The following is a 24,085-nucleotide window of genomic DNA, read 5'->3' as shown; positions in this document are numbered from 1 at the left end:
CGCATTCATATAAATTCCAAATACTTTTTAACTATCCGGTGAATTTATATATTTTAATATCTAAGCATCTTATAACGACCCTCATGCAAAGGTGTTTATGCTAATTTTTTTCTATTTGTGTGCTGCAAAATCCCGCACACCTTTTATGGGCTTGAGGCTTGACAATATTTTTGTTTGCTTGGGGCGCATTTCACGCACAACTCACAAAACTCACTTCATAATTTTTGCATTTTAATTGCAAAGTTTTTTTTTCTCGAAATTCATTCGTTTTTTTGTTTTTTTGTGATTGCACATTGCAGAGATTTGTTAAAGTTTGTGGTTTATCTAGCAAAACAGGATTAGTTGGCAAAGTTGCCATTTGAAATAGACGAGAAAATAAATATAGAACTCTAACTCTAAACTAGCAAAGCAACGAAGACAATTAGAATGCAAACTTTGGAGCATAATAAAGGATGCGAGCTACGTTCATATATCATATAAAAGGACCTTTTGGCTCTCTGTGATGTGATTTTATTTAAAACTGTTAAGCAAAGCGGAAGTAACTCATTCACTTAGCAACAAAATCAGTTGCCACACAGAGCACCTACACAGACATCTGTTAAATTGGAGTGTTACTTCCGCATTGCATTAGTGTTCAGATTGTAAGTGTTGTTGTTATCCAGCTACTACTGCCACTGCTTGTGCTTCTGCTACTCTGCTGTCCAGTTGCTGATTGACTTACGTGTGCCTCGTTTTAGTTTTCGGTTTGCCGTTGTAAATTTGTTGGCCAGATTGTACGTGCAGCGGAAATGCATTTTCCCAGTCACGTCGCAAAATGCTAGACGCCATGCCAGACATCCATGACCATGTCCATGGATGTATTTTTGTTGTCTGTTTCCTGTCCACACAGAGAGCACACACAGAGGTAAGAAATATAACCAGTTGGAGTAGCAACGACTGCTAAAGATTCAGATTCATGGATTTTTCTTTTCGTTCGCTTGCGCTTCTTCTCGCTTCTTTGTTCACTTTGTGCGCCAATTTATTAGACCGCGCGTGATCCATGTTTGCGTTCATGTTCCGTAGATTAAAGTGCTTTATAATGAATGCAGCAGCAGCAGCAGCAGCAGCAGTAGAAATAGCAACAGCTACAGAAGTAAACGTGGAAGCAGCAACAGCAGCATCATCGACCTCTAATTGTATGCAGCGTCGCGTGCGCAGCTACATAATTAAATAGACTGGTGGCTGCTCTAGATGAGGCGGAGGCGGAGGTGGAGGCAACTGGTAACCGGCAACTGGCAACAGCAAATTCAATATTCAATATGTTTTCAATTTGCCATCGAGCATTTGTGTATCTCCGCATCTCCGCATCAAAGGCAATCGCAAATGCCGTGAAGCAAATAAAAATAAAACGAAATTATGCCAATAAATGAATTATAAGGCGCTGTCTCAACACACGCTCAATGCGTCGTATACGCAATGCGAATGCTAGTCAAAGCTGAGCACAGACGGAGACGACAGCGCTTAATGGCCATGTAAATGTGTATACCTCTCTCCCCATATGTATTTGTGTGTGTATGTGTGTGTGTGTGTGTGTGTCGCCATGATTATTATTATATTGCTACTTACACATACGCACATACAGTACGTGTGTGCGTTATGATAATGTTAACAGCAGAGCTTCTAAAATTTTATTAGCAGTCGACTTATGGAACTTTGAAAATAATAACAAAAGCAACGAAAGTGTTTGTTATGCCTCCACGCAGTCGTCGACGTCGTCGTCGAGTACGAGTATACTATATACATATACTTATACAGCTTTTGTCTCACTGCCAACATTCACCTCTACCCTACCCCAAGGCTCTTGGTTTTAGTCGTGCTTTCGCCATAAAGAATATTGAGGAAATTGCTTTCTTTGCACTCACGGCTCAAGGCTCAATGAGACTCGGGACTCGAGACTCCGGGACTCCGCGGGACGCACTCATTTCGAAATTGTTGCGTATTATCGTAAAATTTTACACACACACACACCAACACCAATACGCACACACACATACACTCATGCTTACCCACATGTTAAGAACGTGCGCACACATACAAATGTTTTCTTTTTTTCTTCTTTTTTTTTTAGATTCCCAAAGCAAATTTCCACGCTTTAGCTTTGCTTTCATTTTGTTTCTGTTGGTTTGTATTCTCTTTGCGGCCAGCCGCATTTTTCTGAGATATTTTCATTGAGGTTTCGCACCAGTTTTTCGGCGTTTTTCGGCAGACAAACGCGAGTTTTGCATTTAGTTTGAAATATGCCTGCAACACAATTATTTTAGCCAGGCCATAACAAAAGAATGCCAAAACAAAATTAGTTTGCCAAGCCCCCTTCTTACGATACTATATGAATGCGGTTGCGCCTTTTTGTTCGATTTATTTAAAGGATAAAGTTGTGGATAAAATCTAGTGAATAGCAAACATTAATCCGGAAATGTGCTTGAAATTAAAAACGAAAAAAAATCAAAACGAAAACAAGACTGCAAAGGGACACGGAAGAGGCAGACAAAAAAATATAATTTGAATGATTTCCCATTTGCTGGGCAAAGAAGAAAACATTTTAATGATGTTTACACAGTTTCCATGTGCCATTCCATTTGCCAATGACTGACTCTCTTTCTCTCATCTCTCTGTCTCTGTCTCTGTCTCTAGCACCCTCCACACTCTGTCCATTGCTTTTCCCCGTATCATCGTATTATGTGCTTTATTTCGATTGACTAGAACTTTTCACTATGCCCGACGGAGTACTTTAGTTGATGACATTATCGCTGCAATACAAAAGGTTTTTACTCCATCCACAACCTCAGTCAGCCTCATCGACATTGCTGCCGCTGCTTCTGCTGCTTCTGCTGCTGCTGCCAACGGTGACGTTGCTGCCACTTCATATCTGAGTTAGCAAAGTTTTTTGTTGACGAAACAAATGCCGTGAGCAGGCTCCCAGCTCAGAGACAGTCAGAGACCATTGAATTCCTCGTGACATTATTCACAACACACACACACATACATACAGCAATTGTGATTGTAGTAAATCTATCTACTATTGTCTGTCTATGCTCAAATACCTGTCCTTATTTTACAATTTCTAACATACTAGCAGAAATTTGCCATTAATTTGATTGATTCTACCACAATTAAATATTTTTTTGTACCGTTCACAAAAAAAAGATTATATATTATTATAACTTTGTGCTGAGCGGAAATGAACTGGCAAAACAAGCATCGATTCTCTTATCGATCGCTTTTCCTCAGTGTCATTAATATTAACACAAATAGTCGAAGTGGTGTCATACTCAAACGTTGATTTTAAACTAAAATCACACTGTTTCACAGACCACATTTTTAATAGTTAACAACCATGAAAAATCAATGTGATACAACAGTTTATTCTTATAAACAAAAAGTCTGACATAACCAGTGTAAAATTCCCAGAACTTTACAATAGTGAAATATATAATTTGAAGACAAACGTTATAGAAATTACATGAATGTACTAAAAACTCTTTCCTTGATCAAGTTTTTTTTTATTTTTTAGGTATTTTAACATTTTAAATGTGATCATGAAGTTTTAATTTTCTTTCTTAATATATTTGTCATAGTTCTGGATACGTTTGAACACTGCGATACTTTTTCTTTTCCCACAATTGTGGTTCAATTGTTTCGTAGCACAAAGTTGGTCATTGATTATCAAAGGAATTCCAAAGCCGGACTCACATTTCCTGTTTTTATTTTTATACTGCACACAGATTGAATCGTCAGTTAGAATTTCGCCATCCTTATCATGCAGTTTTTTTTTGCACTCATTCAAAGACAGCACAGTTCCCTGTGCTGATTGAATAAATTCACCGCTACGGGTGTAAGACTTGAATTCGATCTTCTCGTATGGTTTTAAAGCATCCTGGCAATAGCGAGCTGTTCCATCTATGCCGTTTATTTGATTATTCGAATTAAATAATGATCTCGCTGATTCCACCGCGTCAATAATGGCTTGAACAATATATCCTCCAACATTTATTCCAACCGATATCCAAGGAAATCTTAGAGCAGGCTCCTCGTAGTTAAATCGCTTTAAGAAGATATGTAAAGGGACCTTTTCAGTTGTACCCGGAAATTTCACTTTGGGCTCTTCAGATATTCCAATTGCATTTTCGTTCAGATTGTTTCTTAGCTTTAGTAAACGTGGCGATGGCATTGGTAATATTGGCTTGGTTATAATGCCTGGTAATAAAACACTTTCTGCTAACTTCTCTAAATCAAGTCTCAATATCTCGAACTGTTTTTCAATTTTTTGAAACACTTCGGAATTCATTTGAACACCGAGCACCAAAACGAAAAGCACTATACACACTTGTTTCAGTTGCATTATAAACGAAACTGAAACTAAACGCGCAATCGTAACCCTTAAAAGCTATTCTATTAGTTCCAAATTGTGACAAGATTTTCCAGATTTAATGTGTGAAATTTAACGCAAATTAACTAAAATAAATTAAATTAAGCCAGAAAATTGAAGTATATTGAAATTCGTACCATCTGTGGAATACCCTGACAATATCTTAAATTAACCATTGCTGAATTTAGATAAGACTAACTTTTGAATGGTATAGCGGTATGGCGTAAAAAAAACAGATTTATTTGGGGTAATGAGGTAAATTTATTGGCTCATTAATCAAGCTTCACTCCCTGATGCACATTTAAAATAGACTTGTTTTATTTATGATAGCATGCAGCATTAACATTCTTATATTCATGTCTTACATCTCAGGGCATTGCATCTTCTATCTTCGCTGCCATTCGCTTCAATGTTGCTTTTTTGTACGCCTTTCGATTAAGGACACGGGCATAGAGATCGACTCCATAATATTTCGGGCAATTGTGACCAAGAATTTGAAGCCCACATAGTTGATCGTTAAACATCAGTGGCAATCCAAGATTTGGTTCGCATTTCTTAGTCCTCCTTTCGTTGCGTGCACAAATCACCTCAGGTGTTACAATTTTACCACTCGGATCATTTAGTTTTTCACGGCATTCACTCGGTGACAACACAATGCTTTCCCTTGAATACAGAGTTTGACTTCTGTGCGAAAATGCGATCAAAGAGACGTGATCGTCGGGCCTTAAGACAGTATTACAGATCTGTATTGCGGAGTTCATGTGATTCGATGAATTGTTCAAATACACTGTTTTCAGCAAAGGCTGCCTCCAATCAGTATGCTCATAGTCCACTTCCAAGGTTTCATTTGTTGGTGACTTATATATTATTGGACCACCTCTAGTAACTATTGCTATTATTCCTATCAGTGCACCAACTGCTATTGGCCAGACTATTAGTTGCACTTTTCGGTGTTCATAAACTCTAACCATTACAGTTTCTAGTGGCACTTTCTTATTAGAATGAGAAAGATTTACCATTGGCTTCGCAAGTGCATTTCTCTTTGTCACGTCTTTCAGCGGGGCATCAACTGACCGAGGAACTGGGCGATAATCCTTCTGCGTCTTGTGGCTATGCTGTGGCTTATAATCAGATAGCATATACCGATGATAATGGTGACTCGAAGTCGCGAACTCAAATGTCAGCAGTAGCAGCCACAACCGACGATATAACATTATCAAGCCTTGATCGAATGTCAACTGATTTCGCAGCTCACAATATGTGCCTACTTCTATGTCAATTAACACCAGCACAAATCAATGGGCTACAGCACTTTGCTCGGCTTTATTTTAATCGAACTGTTTATGGCCATAATCAAATTGCAATATTACACTCTTATTAACGTGACTTCAAATGACGTTTCCGATGCTCGCTGGCCTTATGTCCTTTTACATAGCCAAAATGTGGCTGACGATCGCCTAGTTGATAATGCAGCTTATGTACTTTTCGATCGCTCTTCCTCTGGAGAGTTTCGGGGCAAGCAAATAGTGCCATTAATAGCAACACAAATAGTCGAAGTGGTGTCATACTTAAACGTTGATTTTAAACTAAAATCACAATGCTTCGCAGACCACATTTTAAAGAAGTGAAAAGCATGAAAAATCAATGTGATACAGCAGTTTATTCTTATAAACAAAAAGTCTGACATAACCAGTTACAAATTCCAAGATTTTTACAATAGTGAAAAATATAATTTGAAGACAACCGTTATAGAAATTACATGAGTGTACTAAAAACTCTTTCCTTGATCAAGTTGGACCGAATTTGCTAAGCATCATTTTTATTTTTTTTTTAGGTATTTTTACATTTTAAATGTGACCATGAAGTGTTAAATTTCTTTCTTAATATATTTGTCATAGTTCTGGATACGTTTGTACACTGCGATACTTTTTCTTTTCCCACAATTGTGGTTCAATTGTTTCGTAGCACAAAGTTGGTCGTTGATTAACAAAGGAATTCCAAAGTCGGACTCACATTTCCTGTTTTTATTTTTATACTGCACACAGATTGAATCGTCAGTTACAATTTCACCATCCTTATCATGCAGTTTTTTTTTGCACTCATTCAAAGACAGCACAGTTCCCTGTGCTGATTGAATAAATTCACCGCTACGGGTGTAAGACTTGAATTCGATCTTCTCATATGGCTTTAAAGCATCCTGGCAATAGCGAGCTGTTCCATCTATGCCTTTTATTTGACTATTCGAGTCAAATAACGAAGAAGACCTCGCCAGTTGCCCAACAATTTCTCCGACAACTACTCCAACAATTACTGGAATCCAAGCAAATCTTTGAGCAGGCACCTCGTAGTTAAATCGCTTTAAAAAGATATGTAAAGGGACCTTTTCAGTTGTACCCGGAAATTTCACTTTGGGCTCTTCAGATATTCCAATTGCATTTTCGTTCAGATTGTTTCTTAGCTTTAGTAAACGTGGCGATGGCATTGGTAATATTGGCTTGGTTATAATGCCTGGTAATAAAACACTTTCTGCTAACTTCTCTAAATCAAGTCTCAATATCTCGAACTGTTTTTCAATTTTTTGAAACACTTCGGAATTCATTTGAACACCGAGCACCAAAACGAAAAGCACTATACACACTTGTTTCAGTTGCATTATAAACGAAACTGAAACTAAACGCGCAATCGTAACCCTTAAAAGCTATTCTATTAGTTCCAAATTGTGACAAGATTTTCCAGATTTAATGTGTGAAATTTAACGCAAATTAACTAAAATAAATTAAAATAAACCAGAAAATTCAAGTATATTGAAATTCGTACCATCTGTGGAATGCCCTGACAATATCTTGAATTAACCATTGCTGAATTTAGATAGTACTAACATCTGAATGTTATACTTGCTATAGAATTAAACGAAAAATATCTTTCATTTAATGACAGAATAAAAAATTTCGAATGTCGAATGAAAAAACTGTAAAACGACGTAGAGCAAGAATAATTAATTTACGTTGATTAAAATTGCTATCCATAGGAAAGTCACGGCGGCCAAAAAAGGATGTCAGTTAAATGAAGAAGCCTTCTCGATAGACAGACGGAAATTGAAGTGTTTGTGATGTATGCATGGGAACCGGGAAGAGTGACGACAAGCCAGACAGGGCTAGATAGGCATTTACATCTGGTGGTGACAGCCGTCGACTACCGTCTAATTGATGGGCAGTAGTCAAAAGCCTTTTTTATGCAAATGCTGCACGCGTTTTAAAGTTGGCAGTCCGTCGACACAACGAAGAGCGACAGAATCGAGTCGCACTACATTCTAAATTCGCTCATCAATTATTTAGAATATGTTACACATGGCACATAACATCACAGACATATGCTTACAATGCTGTAAGCCGACTCGACGTCTGCTCCTCGCCTCGGCCGTAATTGCCGGTCATTATGCTTAAGGGATAACGTATAAGATCTGGCACAGGAAAAGGTACAGAAACAGGAGAACACTCGCTCGCTCACACCTATTTGCAAGCCAAGGGTGTAAGGCAACTGCAGCAGGTCCAAAAAGGCCGAATTATATGAGACATACACAGAAAAAAATACGGAATAAATACACAACTTAATTAAATTAAAATTGATTTTATTGAATTATTATTATTATTATTATTATGCGACGTTTTGTTAACACTAATATAAAGATTTAAATTGTAAAGAAAGTCTATTAATTAGAGTATTTTGTAGCTTCAATTTAATACTTTATGTATACGAGTATTTGATTTTATCCTCAATCGCGATTAAATTATGTATTTAATACCGAATGCATCCGAGTATGTTCGACTGTGAGAGTCCCGCTACAAATTTTCAATAAAATACCAAACTAATATACCGAACACAATACTAAATATCAATATATCATTACATTCAAAATATGTACATATATCATTTATATGCCAAACTAATATACCGAAAAAATACTGAATATCGATATGTCATTATATTTAAAATATACCATAAAGTACAAAATATACCAAAGCAATTAAAACCCGATAGCAGCAGCCGTTTTGTTTTATTATTATTTCCTTAATAACGTCATAAATGTTTATTTGATCGCAATCAAATTTTTAGGAATTATCACTTATAGTCTCTATGTTCGTAAGGTTAATAGGGTGTGTTTATATTAAAAATCAAATATTTCGATTAACTGATTGGCTTCTATATAGAAATAGTAGCGCGTTTTTCTCAGTGTATGGCAAGCATACACGTGTTGAAGCTTCTGGCTTGACGCATCGCGTTGAAATTTATGCGTACGTGCTCAGCTGAAAAACGTTGCCGTCGACAACCTCGGGTCATTTATTATTAGCTGTGAAATGCGTGCCAGGATGCGGGTAACGTTCGTCCATAAGCTACCAAACCCATCCGTCTGTCCGTCCATCCGTCCGTCCGTTGGTCCGCTGCTTTTTTTGGGTCGCTTTTAGTGCCCGTTTGGGATATAACTTTTCGAAACCTGCAAAAGGTAAGGAACTGAATAAGGCCACCAAATAAATAATTTCCATTTGCATGCTGAGAAAGACTGCCGATACTGGTGATTATGTTTTGTTTTGGTTACATAATTGATGCTAAGATCACAAAATATTGACCGAGAATGCGTGGCGAATTCAATGCGAATGCAATCTGTAGTAAACGAAATGGATTCATTAATGATGCAACGAAATATGTGCTTAATTTAATTTCATTTAACTTTTAGGTATTTGCCACACACACTCACACATACACAGACGCACACGCATACACAAATTGCTTTTGATATTGCTACAAACGACGTAAATTAAATGTCACTCATACGCCATGTGAGCCGGCAAAGAGAAAGCATACAAAAAACAAAAAGAGCGTCGAGAGCTTGCAGAAATGCTTTCGGCTGCTTCACAGCTCATTATGCAACATGACGCAATCAGAGAAACATGCAAGTGGGCGTGACAGCTCAACGTTTTCCTCGCTTTTCTTCTCGTCGTTAGCTTTCGCTCGGTTTTTTGTTGTTCGGTCTTTTATTTTTTGTACGTATATTGTTCACGATTTACATGCATTTTCGGTAGCCAAGTTTTTAAATGCCGAACAGCAAAAGGGCAAATTCAATTTTGCACATCAAACATCAAAATGCTTTAAAATGTGAGAACAGCAGTAAAATCAAAGCCAGTCAAACCTCGCTTGCCTCTGCTGTTTGCTCCAGCTCAGTTACAGGTTTTTGCTCAAGGGTCAGTTTTCAATGTACGAAGATATATCTCGCTCTCTCTCTCTCTCTCTCTCTCATGCTCTCTCTGTCAGTCTCGCTCATTCTCTCTCCCTTTGTATTGGCGGCGTGTTTGTGCATTTGTCTTAAGCTGTTTGGACATGAGAACGCCAAGAGTGAGCGGGGCGATGGCAACGGGCGCTAACTGCTGGCGGCAGCGGCATCTTCTTTGATTGCACCACTCGACTGCCCCTGCCACAAAGCGTGCCGCACTTCGGCAACTGCCCCCCAACCCCCTCTACTCTTGCCTTTGCTGTTGCTGCTGCCCCAGTGAGCGTTGTCTTCAACTCAAACACAGTTCGTTGCACATTTGAACATGCCCTCAGAAAATAAATGCAAATTTAGCCATAGCAAACACCCACGCACACACACACATACACACTACCTCTCTAACACACACACACACATACATAGAAATCTTTCATACGTTGGCAATGGAAACGCGCTGCTCCTTTTGTTGTCGTTGCACATTTCCTGGACGCCTTTGCCTCGTTGTCGCTGGCATTCTCTTAGCCACGGCAAGCAAGGCTTTGGCTCTGGCTTCGACTCTCTCTCTCTCTCTTTCTCGTTCTGTCTCTGCGCTTTCAACATATTATTTGTATAAATTTTCGATTTTCTGCTCCAACAGTCTGTCTGGCAGTAGAGTTGCCCGTTTGCCATTTCACTCGCATCGTATCGTGCATCTCTTCACTTTATTTATTTCGCAAGAATTCAATATTTTTTCTAACTATTTTCTCTGCTCCTTTTTTTTGTCTTTCTCATATGGCATTCTTATGGTTGTTGTTATTGTTTTGCCTGCGACTAGTATGGGCCAAAGGATTGCAGATACTCACAGTCACTCGCACATTTGGTATTGACTCGAGTGCATTGTCTATTTCCATTTTTTTTTCCTTCTTACAGCTAGTTTCATGTGTTTGCCGCCTTCTGCGCTGTCTTTGCCTTTTGTGCAGATTTAAAGCAGCCAAGAAAAAATAAACAGGTACTTTAGTATTTTTTTGGTTCAGGTCTCTTTCTTTACGTGTGTGTGAACTCAAAACCAGGAGCAGGTAATGAGCAACGACAAAAGGATTTAGCAAACGGTAAGATGCATGTCATGTTCTATGCTAAAATCATGTTAAAGCTGATTAAATTTACTTCTTTTCATTTTCATTTTCACATTATGTATGCTCATTAGATTTTATTGCATTTTTATAGTTTCACCAGCACTCAAGCTGTGCGAGAAGGTGGAAAGCTGAAAGACCACCGCACTCGATGGGTGTCTGCCTGCTTCATGCTTCATGCTGCTTGCTGCTTGCTGCCTGCTGGCTGATGCTACTTAATGGCTAATTAGAAGTATAATTTACACCTTAATGACCCTAAAACAATGGCCCGCTTGCTCTCTCAACTCAAGCTCAGAGCACACAAAACACAAGCTACACAAGCTGCTGTCATGACTGGAAGCAAAAAATTCTCTAGTAAAATTCTTGCACACACAACAGAAATGACTCTTTTATATGTAAGAATGTATGTACATTTATAGAGTAATGTATTACCCACAATAATCCATTTGTTACAGCTTTTGCAGCGCACAAACAAGACATTATTTTGTGCCTTCTCATAACAAGTCAAATCAATCTAACTTTTTATGCGCTGTAAATGATTTAGATCAAAAATAACATTGCCTTAAAAGAAACAGAGTTCAAAATCTGAAGTCGTTTTATTAAGGATAAAGCGTGGTTCTAGGCGTTGTTGCTGAACTATTGTAGGGACCAGATTTCGTAAAAGCTCTCAACAAATCTGTTGAACGCTGTATGAATGGCACTGAATGCCGCAGCGAATAATAGACATCTGCCTTGCGTCCCTCTTTCAGCTCATCGCAAAGTTCGCCATACAAATTGATGCCAGCCAACTTGTTCTCAATGATCAACGGATCGCCTGGCCGAGTGCTGCAACCAGCCTTTTTCCTGTTGGCCACACAGAAGAACTCTTCGTTAAAGGGCAGATGAATTTTGCCATAATCTTCGTAGGTTTGCTTGCAGCTTTCGTTGGACAACACTTTGCTTTCGTACAGAGTGATGTCATGCGACTGATGATCCACAAAGGACATTGTCACTGGCGTTCCTTTTGGCGGCAGTCGACTGTAAAGTGGTATATATCGATAAGCGCCACGTTGCAGCTTCTGTTCCAACGCAAGAAGTGCAATATTGTGCACACCTTTGCCTGCTTCCTTTTCCACTGGCATGTAGAATGCAATGACTTGCGATGTTTTATGTGCGCCATCTGCGAAATCTTTGCCCGTCACCACTCTCATGTCCTCGGCCTTGAATTCTCTGGTGGGCTCGGTCGGCTGTGGCAGAAAGCAACGCGAAGAGGTGACAACCATGCGACGACTAATCAAAGCTCCAGCACATATCACAGAGCCACGATCCAGAACATTTACATAATAGCTTAAGTCCGTTTTGGGATCAAAGGATGGCAATGCAACGCGAGGTTCTCTTTTCGGCTTGGCATCGCGTAATGCCAATAGCTGGGGATTATAGTCCACGTGTGCAGAACTCTTGTGGGCCTTATTGTAGTACGTTGGTCGATGGACAGTCTCCTCAATCATCAGCGTCCTTCCAGCATCAATCTGAGCATTCACTTGGCAGTTAAGGAACACCCAAAGAAGCGCTGTACAGACTCGATGCAAATGCATTCTAAACGAAACTAAACAGAAATAGAAATCTAAATAGAATCTAAATTCATAACAAATTTCATTAGTTTCACAATAAGTTGGCATTAAATTAAGTTAAAGTGTTCAAGCGTTAAAAGAAGAATTTCGTTTACGAAATACTGCTTCTCAGCTAAGAATCAAAAACTCTTTCTCACTTGCTAGTTATTCGCTTGTATTGCTTTATGTGAAAATCAGCGTCCATTAATAAAGACATTCAACGGAATGTAACGATGTTACAATGTTACGCATACGCCGTGTTGTACGCCGCCGTGTTTTGCAAGCTTAGCATTAATCACAGCGGCGATATGTGCATAAAACACATACTCGTATACGGATACATGCTCATGGCCTAGACCCGCCTTTTGGAGCGGTGTTAATTTCATCGCAAATGCCTTTTTCAGTATGAAAATTTATATATGCCATTTTAGACACTTTGATTTATTGCCACTGAATGAAATACTCGGTAATCACCAACGAGACTCTTTACAACCATGTGTGCTTGGGGCTTTAAGATTTCTTTACACTTTGGTGAACTCACTGAATGTGTGTATGTGTGTGTGGTTGAGTGTGTTCTCTTTAAATATGCAAATATGCATTTTTATACGCGAGTGTCGTAAAATATTCGTCACGACAATTTCAGTTAATCATAGAAGAAAGTTGTACTAGAACATTTTTGCCAATTGAATGATTGACTTGGCATGCAAAACGAAATGCTTTGTCACGCATCTGTCGCAGTGTTGCATACAAAATCATGCAGAGAGAGCGAGGAAGCGAGAGTGAGCAAGCAACATCATGTTGTCACCTGCATAGCTATTTGGATGGCTCACAGCAGTTGGCAATACAATTTTGCAAATCGCCAGGCACCTTTTGAATGGTGTGACATATTTTAATTTAATAAACTGCCAGCTTACATTATGGCAACTTTACAAATTGCTGCCATTCGACTTTCGGCTCATGGGTTAACATGACACATTGCTTATACGTAGCGTGACCCAGCTCACAGGCATTTTTAAACAATTTAAAATCTGTTCGCAGCGAATGAAATGCCATAAAGTTTGAAGTGGCTCGCATAGAGCTTATCGTGCGCACAATTTCAGATAAAAGATCAATTACTATTGACCAGGAGCATCGGGCACCGGCCACCGGCCACCGGCCAGCGGGAACCGTTAAAGCGTGCTCGCTTGTTATGTCCTCGGCTGTATTAAAAGGCATAAATCCATTTAAAACCGCCAAATTCAGACAGCGCCCCCATCGAAAAATAAAACTCTAGAGACGTGCTAGTTGCCGGCGATTCAATTTTTATTTCTTTTCTCTCTCTTTTTTTTTTGTTTTGGTTGCTTTCTTTTATTTATGGCCGCTAAAAATTCAAAATGTGCGTCCATATAAACGGGCAAAACGCACCGCGACAAGGACAATCGGCAAGGCATTAAATACAAACGAGAAAAAAAATAAGAAAACAAAACAGAAAGCACCGAAAATGACGAGGAAAATACAAGCAAAAATATTACAACATTTTAATAGCGAAAATGAAGATTTATTGCCCGCAACGACAACGCGGGCAAAATGTGCCACAAAAACTGAGCTGAAGCTCAACTAAAAAACGCGTCTAAAAACCTAAAGTAAAGTTCAACACTTGTGCTGATAGATCGAGTTAATACCCTGTAAATAATAACTTCCTTATTGCCATATAAACACAAATTGAAATACATCATAAAATCTTTTGAGTGAATTTTAAAACATTTTTGAACAATTTGCTGGCTAAACTGAACTACTCTTTGACAGCCTTTAGTTTTGTAGGGTATGCGAGGCAACAACAATTGACGCGTCAGAGGCACACAAAAATGTGCAAAGTGTAAAAATCGTTGCCACGTCACGTCAGCCGGATGATAGGCCAGTCAGCCGGTCAGTGGGCGATGAACAATGGGAGTGAGCAGGCAGCCTGGTTCGAGGCTCGAGGCTCGCTTATCGTCCAAACTGTTTCCACTATACACTATATTGTTGTTTTAGTTGTTGTCGCTACCTCCTCTTCTCTCGTTCTTGTTGTTGTTGTTGTTGTTGTGTGAGCCTAGCGCACGTCGCAGTTTGTTAGCCGGTCTGCCAAACGGAGGCCAAAATGCGTTGGCTTCAGCAACACGGCGTTGGCTTCGGTAAAACGGCGAAAGCGAACGAATCGACTGCCTTATTGTTTGCTCGCCCACTTGCCCTATACCGAACTGGGCGTGTCCAATCAAAATATGCAAATGTTTTATCCGTAAAACGTCGCTTTGATGGAATTTCTGCACATTTTGCTTCGCCGTTTGTTGTCGTTGTTTTCGCCTGTTTTGTTGTTTGGTTTTGGTTTTGGTTTGGCTTGTTTTGCTTGTGCTGGACTTTTTATCGTCTCGCCAAAACTGAAGAGACGTTGACGTTGTCGCTTCCCCGCGCTTAAAATTAGCAGTAGTTGCCAACCACGCTGGGCACACGTCAATCAGCCCACAACGGCTTGTCATGCTGAAGAGGCTGGCGAAGGCGATGGCGATGGCGATGACGAGAGGGGAGGAGGGGGAGGAGGGAAAGCAATGACTCTAAAACTAGAGCCTATTCGTCCCTGATTTATATGCATAAATTTTGCGTGTGACTTGCGCCAGTTTACGACGCTTTAATTTAATGTTGTCAACATTTGCGCGTCATTTTTGGTCAACCACTTTTTCGAATAGTCATTGTTGGTAATGGGGGGCGTGGTCGGCCATCAGAAGTTGGCTTAATTTGTAACTACGTTGCCATCGTTGTCAACTCACCGTAATACAAGCTAATTTCCGCAGCAATAAAAGTGCTCAACTAGAAATCAAGTATACGTCTTAGCATGTATGAACGTATTTACTTCATGTTCCTACATATGATTTCCTGTATGATTACCAATGCCTTTGATTGAGGTTTACTGCATATTTGCGGTTGTTGTTGCTTTTGATTGCTTTTGAGGTCGAGTTGACTAATTAGAGCACCCGATGTGAATCAATTATTACTCCACTCAGGGCATCAAAATTGTTTGACGTTTAAATTATATTAGAACAATGGAGTAAATGACACACAATGCTTCAATACTACTGCAGATATTTCACCTATAGCCATTTGATTGCCTATTATAATTATAAAGTTATGAAACTTCTCAACGTAACCACAATTTTGCACATACAAAACATTTTTGCCAAGTTGTTGATTTACTTGTAGGATGAATATGAGAAATCTTAGCACATTTAATGCAATTTGATTATTAATCAAGTATAAGGAATAACATATATGAATATATGTAAATTAAAATTAATTTTAGCGAGATTTCATTGATTTTGATTATAAATGAATGTGTAAAATTTATGATGATTTTTTCAGGTATTTTTGCGAAATTTCTTTATTTCAATTTTATGTCTAATATTGTATTGGAAACAAAAAAACAATTTATTGATTTATTATTTAATTATTTTAAAGAAATATTATAGAATTTCTTGTCAATGTTTACTACAATTATGAAAAAATATGAAAAGGTTTCTTCCGAATATTACTACACTAAAGTATATTTTAATTTTCAAATAATTAAATATTATATATTCTTTTCTGAAATTATTACAATAAAATGTTATAGAATTTCTTTAAATTTCAATTTCAATGTTTACTATACTCTTTCTTACAGCTTTTTTAATTTTTAAAAATAATAAATTTTCTTAGTTTCACTTATTCTAATTAAATGTTGTATAACACCTTTTTACTATTAACTCAAATTTAAAAATAAACAACATTTTCTTTCGAATAGTGTAGTTTAAGTGCAGGCAAAACGCGGTAAAGGGAAACTTTTGTTGTCACCTCATTAAAAGCACTAAAGCCGCACACAAACTGACGCACTCGAAAACCCGAACGGACATTTTTGTTTGGCATAAATGCAATTTATAATGACAGCTACAACAAACAAACAAAACGAACGAATGAACGGGCGAGCGGACGAACAAACAAACAAATAAACACAAAACAAAAGCAAAACAAACGGAACAAACGCAAAACAAGTGCCAAACAGCTACGGCTTACAATTATGGCCAAAAGTTGTACGTTGCCACTAAAAATAATCAGCCACACAGACAGAGAGTGAGACAACACAATGAATAGATATCCCTGTCTATCTAGAGTGAGAGAACGAGAGCGAGAAAGGGAGTGAGAAAGAGATAGATACTCGCTCGACGTCTGTTTGTTTTAATTAAAATTGCCAGGCCATGGCATGGTCCTGAAAATTGTTGTTGTTGTCATTTTCGCATTTTATGCTTTTTTAGTAAATAATTTATAATCAATTTTCAAATAAATTACAAACAAAAGTACTTAGCCTAAGCCCAGCCGCATACAGTGGGGCAAAGTCAACCAAAAGTCTAATCAGTAAAATGAATAAATTATAATTTCCAAATGGATAAGCAACTAATAACAATGCTTTGCCTCATCAAATAAATCACAATTTATTAATCAATGCATAAATAAAATTTCAACATCATTCCTTGAGCTTTTCAAATTTATTTTGACTTCCATGTTTTCATTTTCATTTCATGTTTTTCATTCCACACTCAGAGTATCGCAATGGTTGACTGCATCTCGGGCATAAGGGTTTACTGTGCTCCGGCTTTTGGCCACAATGTGGCTGACGAAATAGTGCATGGCTCGGATAATAATGCTATAATTGTGTAAGCTATTTAGGCGTGATAGGCATACACAAACCCACACACACAAACACTTACACACACACACAATTGTCAGAAGCTCAATTATATGTATGCTGCCCAAAAACTAATAAAAAAAAACAACACGTTAACATGCTACATTTTGGTGTACTCGCTTATGAGATACCCTGTGCTTAGTATTGAAAAAGATATAGAAAGTATAAACGCTCAATTAAACGCCAAACTTTGCACGAAAAGTCAAACTTTAGCTGCTTTTTGTTGAGCATAAAATGTTAAGTTTTGATACAATGTAAAATTAGGTATACGTAAGCAGCAAAATAAATATTAATGAAAATATAAAAAGATATAATAAAAATCAAATACACGTTAACATAAAAGCAAAATAACAATAGCATTTTCTGTCTAGAATAAGATGTTCAGTTCTACTGCAAAACAAAATTACGTATACGTAAGCAGCAAAACAAATATTAATGTTCAATAAAACTATATAATAAAAATCAAATATACGTTAACATTAAAATAAAATTATATTTGCTTGCAATAAAACAAAAAAAATTACCGTTTTCTGTCTAGAATAAAGTGTTCTGCTCCAGTGCAAAATAATATTACGTATACGTAAGCAGATAGAAAAACAAATGCATACGGTAATAATACTAAAATCGAGTAATATAAAAATATAACAATAATGATAAAAATATGTAATAATAAAGTTTTACGTCTAGAATAAATTCTTCAAATCCGATACAAGGTGAAATTAAGTATAAGTAAGCAGCAAGAAATAAATAACGAGTAGTATAAATATATCGAGAATAAAACTAATGCTTATAAAATCAATTCTTAATTAGTAATATATAAAAATCAATTAGGATTGCGAAAAGAACTCTAAAATTAACAATCCAATTGACTTTAATTTGGTATTAAAGGTGCATTTAGTATACCCGCCTTAAACCATCAATGAGTATAAGAGCAGAAAGCATCGTGAACATGGCGTTAACAGTTAAAAGTGCAAATGAGTTGGTGTATGTGTGAGTGTGTGTATGCGTGGTTTTAAAGAGAGAGTGTGACTGTGACATGTGGTTGGCTTCGATATTGGTTTGCCATGTCTGCGGCATTGGACGGTCAGTTGCAACTAAACTGTGCGCCACACGCTTCAACACAAATAAAGCCAGAAAAGCTTCGTGGCGCTGCGTTTATTTACGCAGCACTCAGGTGGATTGAAAGCAGCACGCCGTCCGCATGTGGCATGCCACATGCTAAAGGCAGCAGCCAACAGGCAGGCAGGCAGCAGGCATCAGTGAGGCACGGTAAACTTAAAACTCAAGTGTCAAATTGCTACAAACTTAAGCCAGCAAAAAGTTTTCGCAACAGCGGCGCAGCTACTCTTCAATATTAACTCTTACTTAAAAATGTACACAATTCGCGTGGTTGCCAATTAAGCTAAAGTGTGGTGCTTAGCGCTCAAGCTTGAAGCTCGTTCCTAGCCCCACACAGCATGCACACAAACTTCAAAAACTGTAGCTAGATAGATAAACAGTTAGCCAAGTTAGCAGCCTCCCTACCTTCTACTCCCCTTCCCTACCCTTTCCACCCTCAGTCGCACTCGCAACCCGTTGCTGAAACACAGGCGCAAATATTGATTGTCTAACAAAAAACTTTTATGCACGGAATGGAAAAAATCCGCCTACAGCTGAAATCAACCACCTCCACCTCCGCCACCGTCTCGGCCCCTGCCAACTCCCCCTGGTAGCTGCCCCGTAAGCCCAATCGCAACCCCAAGCTAAAGCCACTGATGGTGCAGCCAGCTAGCACAACGTTGAGTCAATTTTCACTCAAGTCAACGTTAGTTAAAAAGTTAGCAAAGCAAAACGTAAAACAAAAAACACAAGCAAAAACAAAAAAAAAATTGCAGCACACAGAGGTGGAAGGGGGAGGAGGTGAAAAAAAAATAAAAAGCAAAGCGAAACGTAAATTTTTATAGCTGCTCGGCTGCTAGAGTGCAAAAAGGTTTCGAGTGCAAAATAAAGTTACTTTGGCAATGCGATGCATCAAACCGCAAAACAAGATAATTTCAACGGTAAATAAATCACAGATGGCAGCGGCAAGATGGCTACCAAGAGAGCGAAAGAGAGAGAGAGAGAGGGGGAGAGAGTAGCGCACTTGTTCAACTCGTTCACTTCACTCCAGTTCAGTTCAGTTGCAGTTTGCAGTTTCAGTTTGCGCAACTCCCAAAAGTAGGCAACGAATTTTGCACCTCGCAAACGTAACTGAAGCCAAAGTGGCATTAACACCTCGTGCGCGCATTGTAAAAGGCTTATTAGACTCACACACACACACACACACACAGAGTGAGAGGAAGAGAATGTATTGCATTTGCATTGTTGCCAAAAGGCCTGGCATTGGATTGAGTTGCATTTGCGCTGACTGCTTTTACCGTATCTGAACGTCAAGGGATTAAAGTAACAGCAATTGCAACAATTTACACGAACTGCATTGTGTCGGTTGCTGTATTAATTTGTCATGAGACTGGGCCCAGAAAAACATGCGGACTTATAAACACAAAGTAAGCACAAAGCTAGACTTATCTGAGGGGAGCAAAAAGAAAACCTAAGGTAGGCAAAGTAACTTCTTAATGAAAAGGCTTAGCACTGCTAATAAAAACATGTCACAAATTGCATTTCTGATGCAGTTGCCAAACTGCTTGAGGGTTATAAATAAACTGGTGTCAACTCAGACAAATAACAAACTGGAGCAGCAGCAGCTGAAGCTGAAGCTTAAGCTAAAGCCAAACTTTAAGTAGGTAGCACCTTAAGTCGCTGCAGCTGCTGCGAATTCTCGTTATATTCGTCTATATTCCTCTTGGTTGCTCTATAAGTATATTGCAATCGCCGCCCCCCTCCCTTTCGTCCCATCCTCATGTCGCACTCCCCAATTGGCCATTCTTATTGGATGTGAACAAAAAGCGAGTAAAAACTTTTCCATTATTTTTATCTGCTTCACATTTTCAAGTAGCAAAAACTTTGATGTTGTATGGCAAGAAAAAAAACCAAAAAACAAAAAAGCCAGCAAAAATTAAGTAACAATTTTTGCATGCCAAGCAAAAGTTGATTTTCATATAGAGACAAGCAGAGTAGTAAGCGGACCCTTCCCCTTCCCACTCCCACTTTCCTCCCTTGCTGTAATCGTTATTGTTGTGCTGCTGCAACCCCTCACCCTCACCCTCCCCCCCCATTCTTGTATCTTTGGCATTTTATTTAGTTTGTTATTTGTTCATACTTAAGTGTGTCGGCTGCATTGGTTTTATTGGTAAACTTGTCGCCTGTCGTCTTCCAATCGAAGCTAGTCAGCGAATGCCCAGGACAATACTCCTACACACATGCACACACACACACACACACATGCAGAGAGACTGAAACAATGCCACGCCCACTGTCAGTAGTTCCCAGAGCTAACGAAAGTAAGTTGTTGAGCAGATTAGGTTTTTGTAGCGTTCGTCTGCCATTGTCTTTAAGTCTTTTGTTCTCCTCGATGTTGTTGGTCTTGTTCTTGTTGTTGTCCTTTATGGGGCTGCCCAAGGTCCCCAGTGACCCTGTAAACTTCAAATTGCCACAGCTGACAGAAAGACAGCGAGAGAACTGTTACACAGTCTTCGCCACATGGTCAGGTGCGAGAGGTGGGCGATGGGGTGGGGGAGAGAAGGGCAACAACTGCTAACTGCGAACATTGCCTTTGTCACTGTAAAACAACAAAATTAACTTGTTGTTGACGATACTTGTATTCGATATTCTTTTCTGTATTTGCTTCTTTCAGTCTTTTTGCTGTTACTCAATGTAATCTGCCTGCGGCAAGGCAGCAAATAAATTTTACATTTGCTATGCGAATTTTTGGCAAATTCTCAAGTGGCTTTAGCTTTAGCTTTAGCTTCAGATACAGTTTTGGCTTTGGCATTGGATCGAGCGACATCTTCAGCAGCTAGAAACAATTAAGTGTGCAGGCAAATGAATCGATTTGAATATCAAAAAAGCCAACGAAATGTTATCTTCAATTTAAGTTAATTAAAAGTATAAATGTATATAAATCTAAGAGCTATGCATGATGGTAACAAACTTTGTTTTTATTTTGCTCAAATCTCATCGTTTTGAGACCAATTAAAAAATTATAAATGGAAATAATATATTAAAATGTATAAATGTGTTTTTTGCTGATTTTTTTTTTGAAGTCAACATATTCAGTATTTAATCTTGGAAATCTAGTTACTAACGAACATTTTCTGCTCAAAATAAATATGAGTAATTCTCTAGCTAAAATGACGTGTGCATTCTTATTAAAAGTGAAAAGAACACACATATACAAAAACATTCTTTTATTTTGAGTAAAGTTGGATCTTATATCTCTTGATTGGCACTTTAATTAAAGCTAAGAATAGTTTTGCAATTATTTTTCTGTTTTAATGACAATTGCAAAAATAAACGAATTCGTACGCAAGCTAAAAAAGAATGAAAAACAGAAAAAGAGTCTAACATCAATCTTAGCTCTAAATATAATGCTTATTTTTTATTATTTTTCATCTTATATTTTTTTCACAGTAAACATAATTTTTATGTTAAATTTAATTTCCAATAAAGATGGTTAGCTTTCCAACTCATTAACAGATACGAATTGCACACTAAACCCAAACTAATTTTCATTATCCGCTTTACTATTAACAAATTACAATTGAAAGATTAAAAAAATGTGGTAAATGTTTTTATTCTAAATTTAAGATTAATGTCATTAGATTATCCTTTTAAGTCTAGTCATCAAATTCACTATATAAATTTAGTGTTTAGCCTCGCTTTCCGTAAAATAAATATGTGACTAAACATAATCTTTATGTTAAATTAAATGCATGAATATATTGCAAAGCTGCGTAGTCATTAGCGTGCAAAATATGCAACCTAAAGCCGAAAGCAGACTGCACACAAAATATTATGATAACCCATATCCCACTTAACTGCAAACCTGCGATATTTCAGCACTTTTCCATTTGTTTAGCCCCCAGCTAGAAATATATATTTATTTGCAAGTAGGTTTCATGGTCTGTTGCACCTTCAAAGAGTTCGTCATGAGGCCCCAAAAAACATATTCCTTGGTTGCAATTTAATGCGAGCAAAAGTGCGAGAACATGGCATATATATATATGTATGTATATATATATTCGCATATTCGTATGATATTGCGTTTATATGTGGGGATATACGTATCGTTAGGCGCTTGCATCACTTTTCTCCGTTGGCCATTGAAAGCGTAGTATTTTGTTGGCGATGGCCCACAAACACACTCAGGTAAGTAATTCAAACAAAATGTTAATTTAATTAAAATATGAATACGAAATTTTCGACGGTTGCTGCTGCTGATGTTGCTGACTGAATATGAGGCCATTCTAAATGGGGAGAAGTTGGAGGCGGCTCGAACCCGACGCGAGTCGACTAAACAAATTCATTTATCGTGCACAGAGAGCAAACTCAACACACACACACACACACACACACACACACACACACACACACACACACACACACACACACACACACACACACAGATACACACATATGCAAGCAGGCTTTTGGGAATACAACTCAATAATAGTCCTCCCGTGGCATTAGAGTGAATTTTTGGAGGTGGGGGATAGAGGAGGACGTTGGTCTGTGCCACATGTTGATTTAACGAACGGAAATTACGAGTACGAGTGAACGAGAGTATATAGTTAATGCAATGCATGGTCAACAAACACACACATACACACATGGCGACGACGATGGCAGCATAAATAAAACCGAACGAAAATGTGAATGTGAAGAAAACAAGATCATAAAATACTAACTCTCTCGCTCTCTCTCTCTCTCTCGACTCTTGGACAAACAAGCCAAATACTCAATGTGTGTGTGTCGCGTTGCATTTGAGGGGGGGAAAAACCCAAAACAATTTTCCAGCTTGCGCTGTGTAGTCTACTCGCATCTCTCTCATGTGGGGACTGGCTGATAGCAAAATCTAAAATTATTAAAAACCAAAATGTGCAGCCGCTTGCTCTATGTGCGGCAACAGTCGCTGCAAAAAGTAATGAACCCATACTGCACTGGCAATGTGGTCAACCGAATGGCGTTCCAGCAGCTCAAAAAAGAGCTTTAGAGGACGGATGCACGTGCACATGAAGCAATTTTACAAATAGCTTTGCGAAATTAATGAAATTATACATTTAAGATACAAGTTCGAGTTGGAGTTCGAGTTCGAGCTGATGGCCATTACAAAATCACTAGAAATTCAAAAATAATAAAAATTGAAATAATAAAGAAAGACATAACGAAATTCAACAGAGAAATCTGCGTGGTTGGCACTAAAAATGCAGTTGGCTTGAAACTAAAATGAAATGAAATGAAATGCAATGAAATGATAGCTGTGTGCGACTTCATCATAAATTGAATTTTTTTATGTGGCATCTAAGACGAAATGCCAAGAGTTGGCATTAAGCAGCAACTAGACGGGCAAAAGCGAAGAACAACGACAACGACAACGACGACGACGACGACAGGCAGCGACAGAGCTTGGAGAATGGAAATGACAACGCCAACATCATGGACATGAACATCAAGTGAAATGCAACTGAGAAGCGAGGGCTTCGGATTCAATGCACGTGACACCGATGACAGCGCGAGACCACAGAGCACTGTCAGCAGGCGCTCCAGCTCCAGCTACTGATGCTGATGCTGATGCTGATTCTGATTCCATGTCTCCTTAGTGGCAGTGGAGAGTGTGGTCATTACAATGCACTGCAGCACAGTCGTTGATGGTCGAGAGTGACTACTTGGACGGAGTTGGAGGAGGAGGACTTGCGTCTGCAACTGTAGTCGTAATGGTATATTGCATTCCCGGCTGCCTTTTGCTGCGCGCATTTGTAACAGAGCTTTTGGTAAATTGATCCAATTTATGCTTATTTTATGGCAAATTACGAATGAATAACGAAGTCCGACTGCCACTGTCACTGGGAATACTGT

General features: G+C 38.4%; 1 protein-coding gene across 1 annotated transcript; it reads right to left on the bottom strand.

Annotated features, from left to right (window-relative positions):
- Window positions 1–11,334: 11,334 nt before the first annotated feature.
- LOC132787003 (trypsin eta) lies at window positions 11,335–12,362 on the bottom strand. Its single transcript, XM_060793832.1, has one exon. The coding sequence runs from the start codon at window positions 12,349–12,351 to the stop codon at window positions 11,377–11,379; it is 975 nt and encodes a 324-aa protein (XP_060649815.1). The 5' UTR covers window positions 12,352–12,362; the 3' UTR covers window positions 11,335–11,376.
- Window positions 12,363–24,085: the final 11,723 nt, after the last annotated feature.

The sequence above is a fragment of the Drosophila nasuta genome, chromosome 2R (genome assembly GCF_023558535.2).
Source record: "Drosophila nasuta strain 15112-1781.00 chromosome 2R, ASM2355853v1, whole genome shotgun sequence".
NCBI lineage: Eukaryota > Metazoa > Arthropoda > Insecta > Diptera > Drosophilidae > Drosophila > Drosophila nasuta.
This window is presented reverse-complemented; position numbering and strand designations above follow the sequence as displayed.

Coding starts and splice junctions, on each gene's coding strand:
- LOC132787003 (XM_060793832.1), bottom strand. CDS start 12,351: ATGCATTTGCATCGAGTCTGTACAGCGCTTCTTTGGGTGTTCCTTAAC.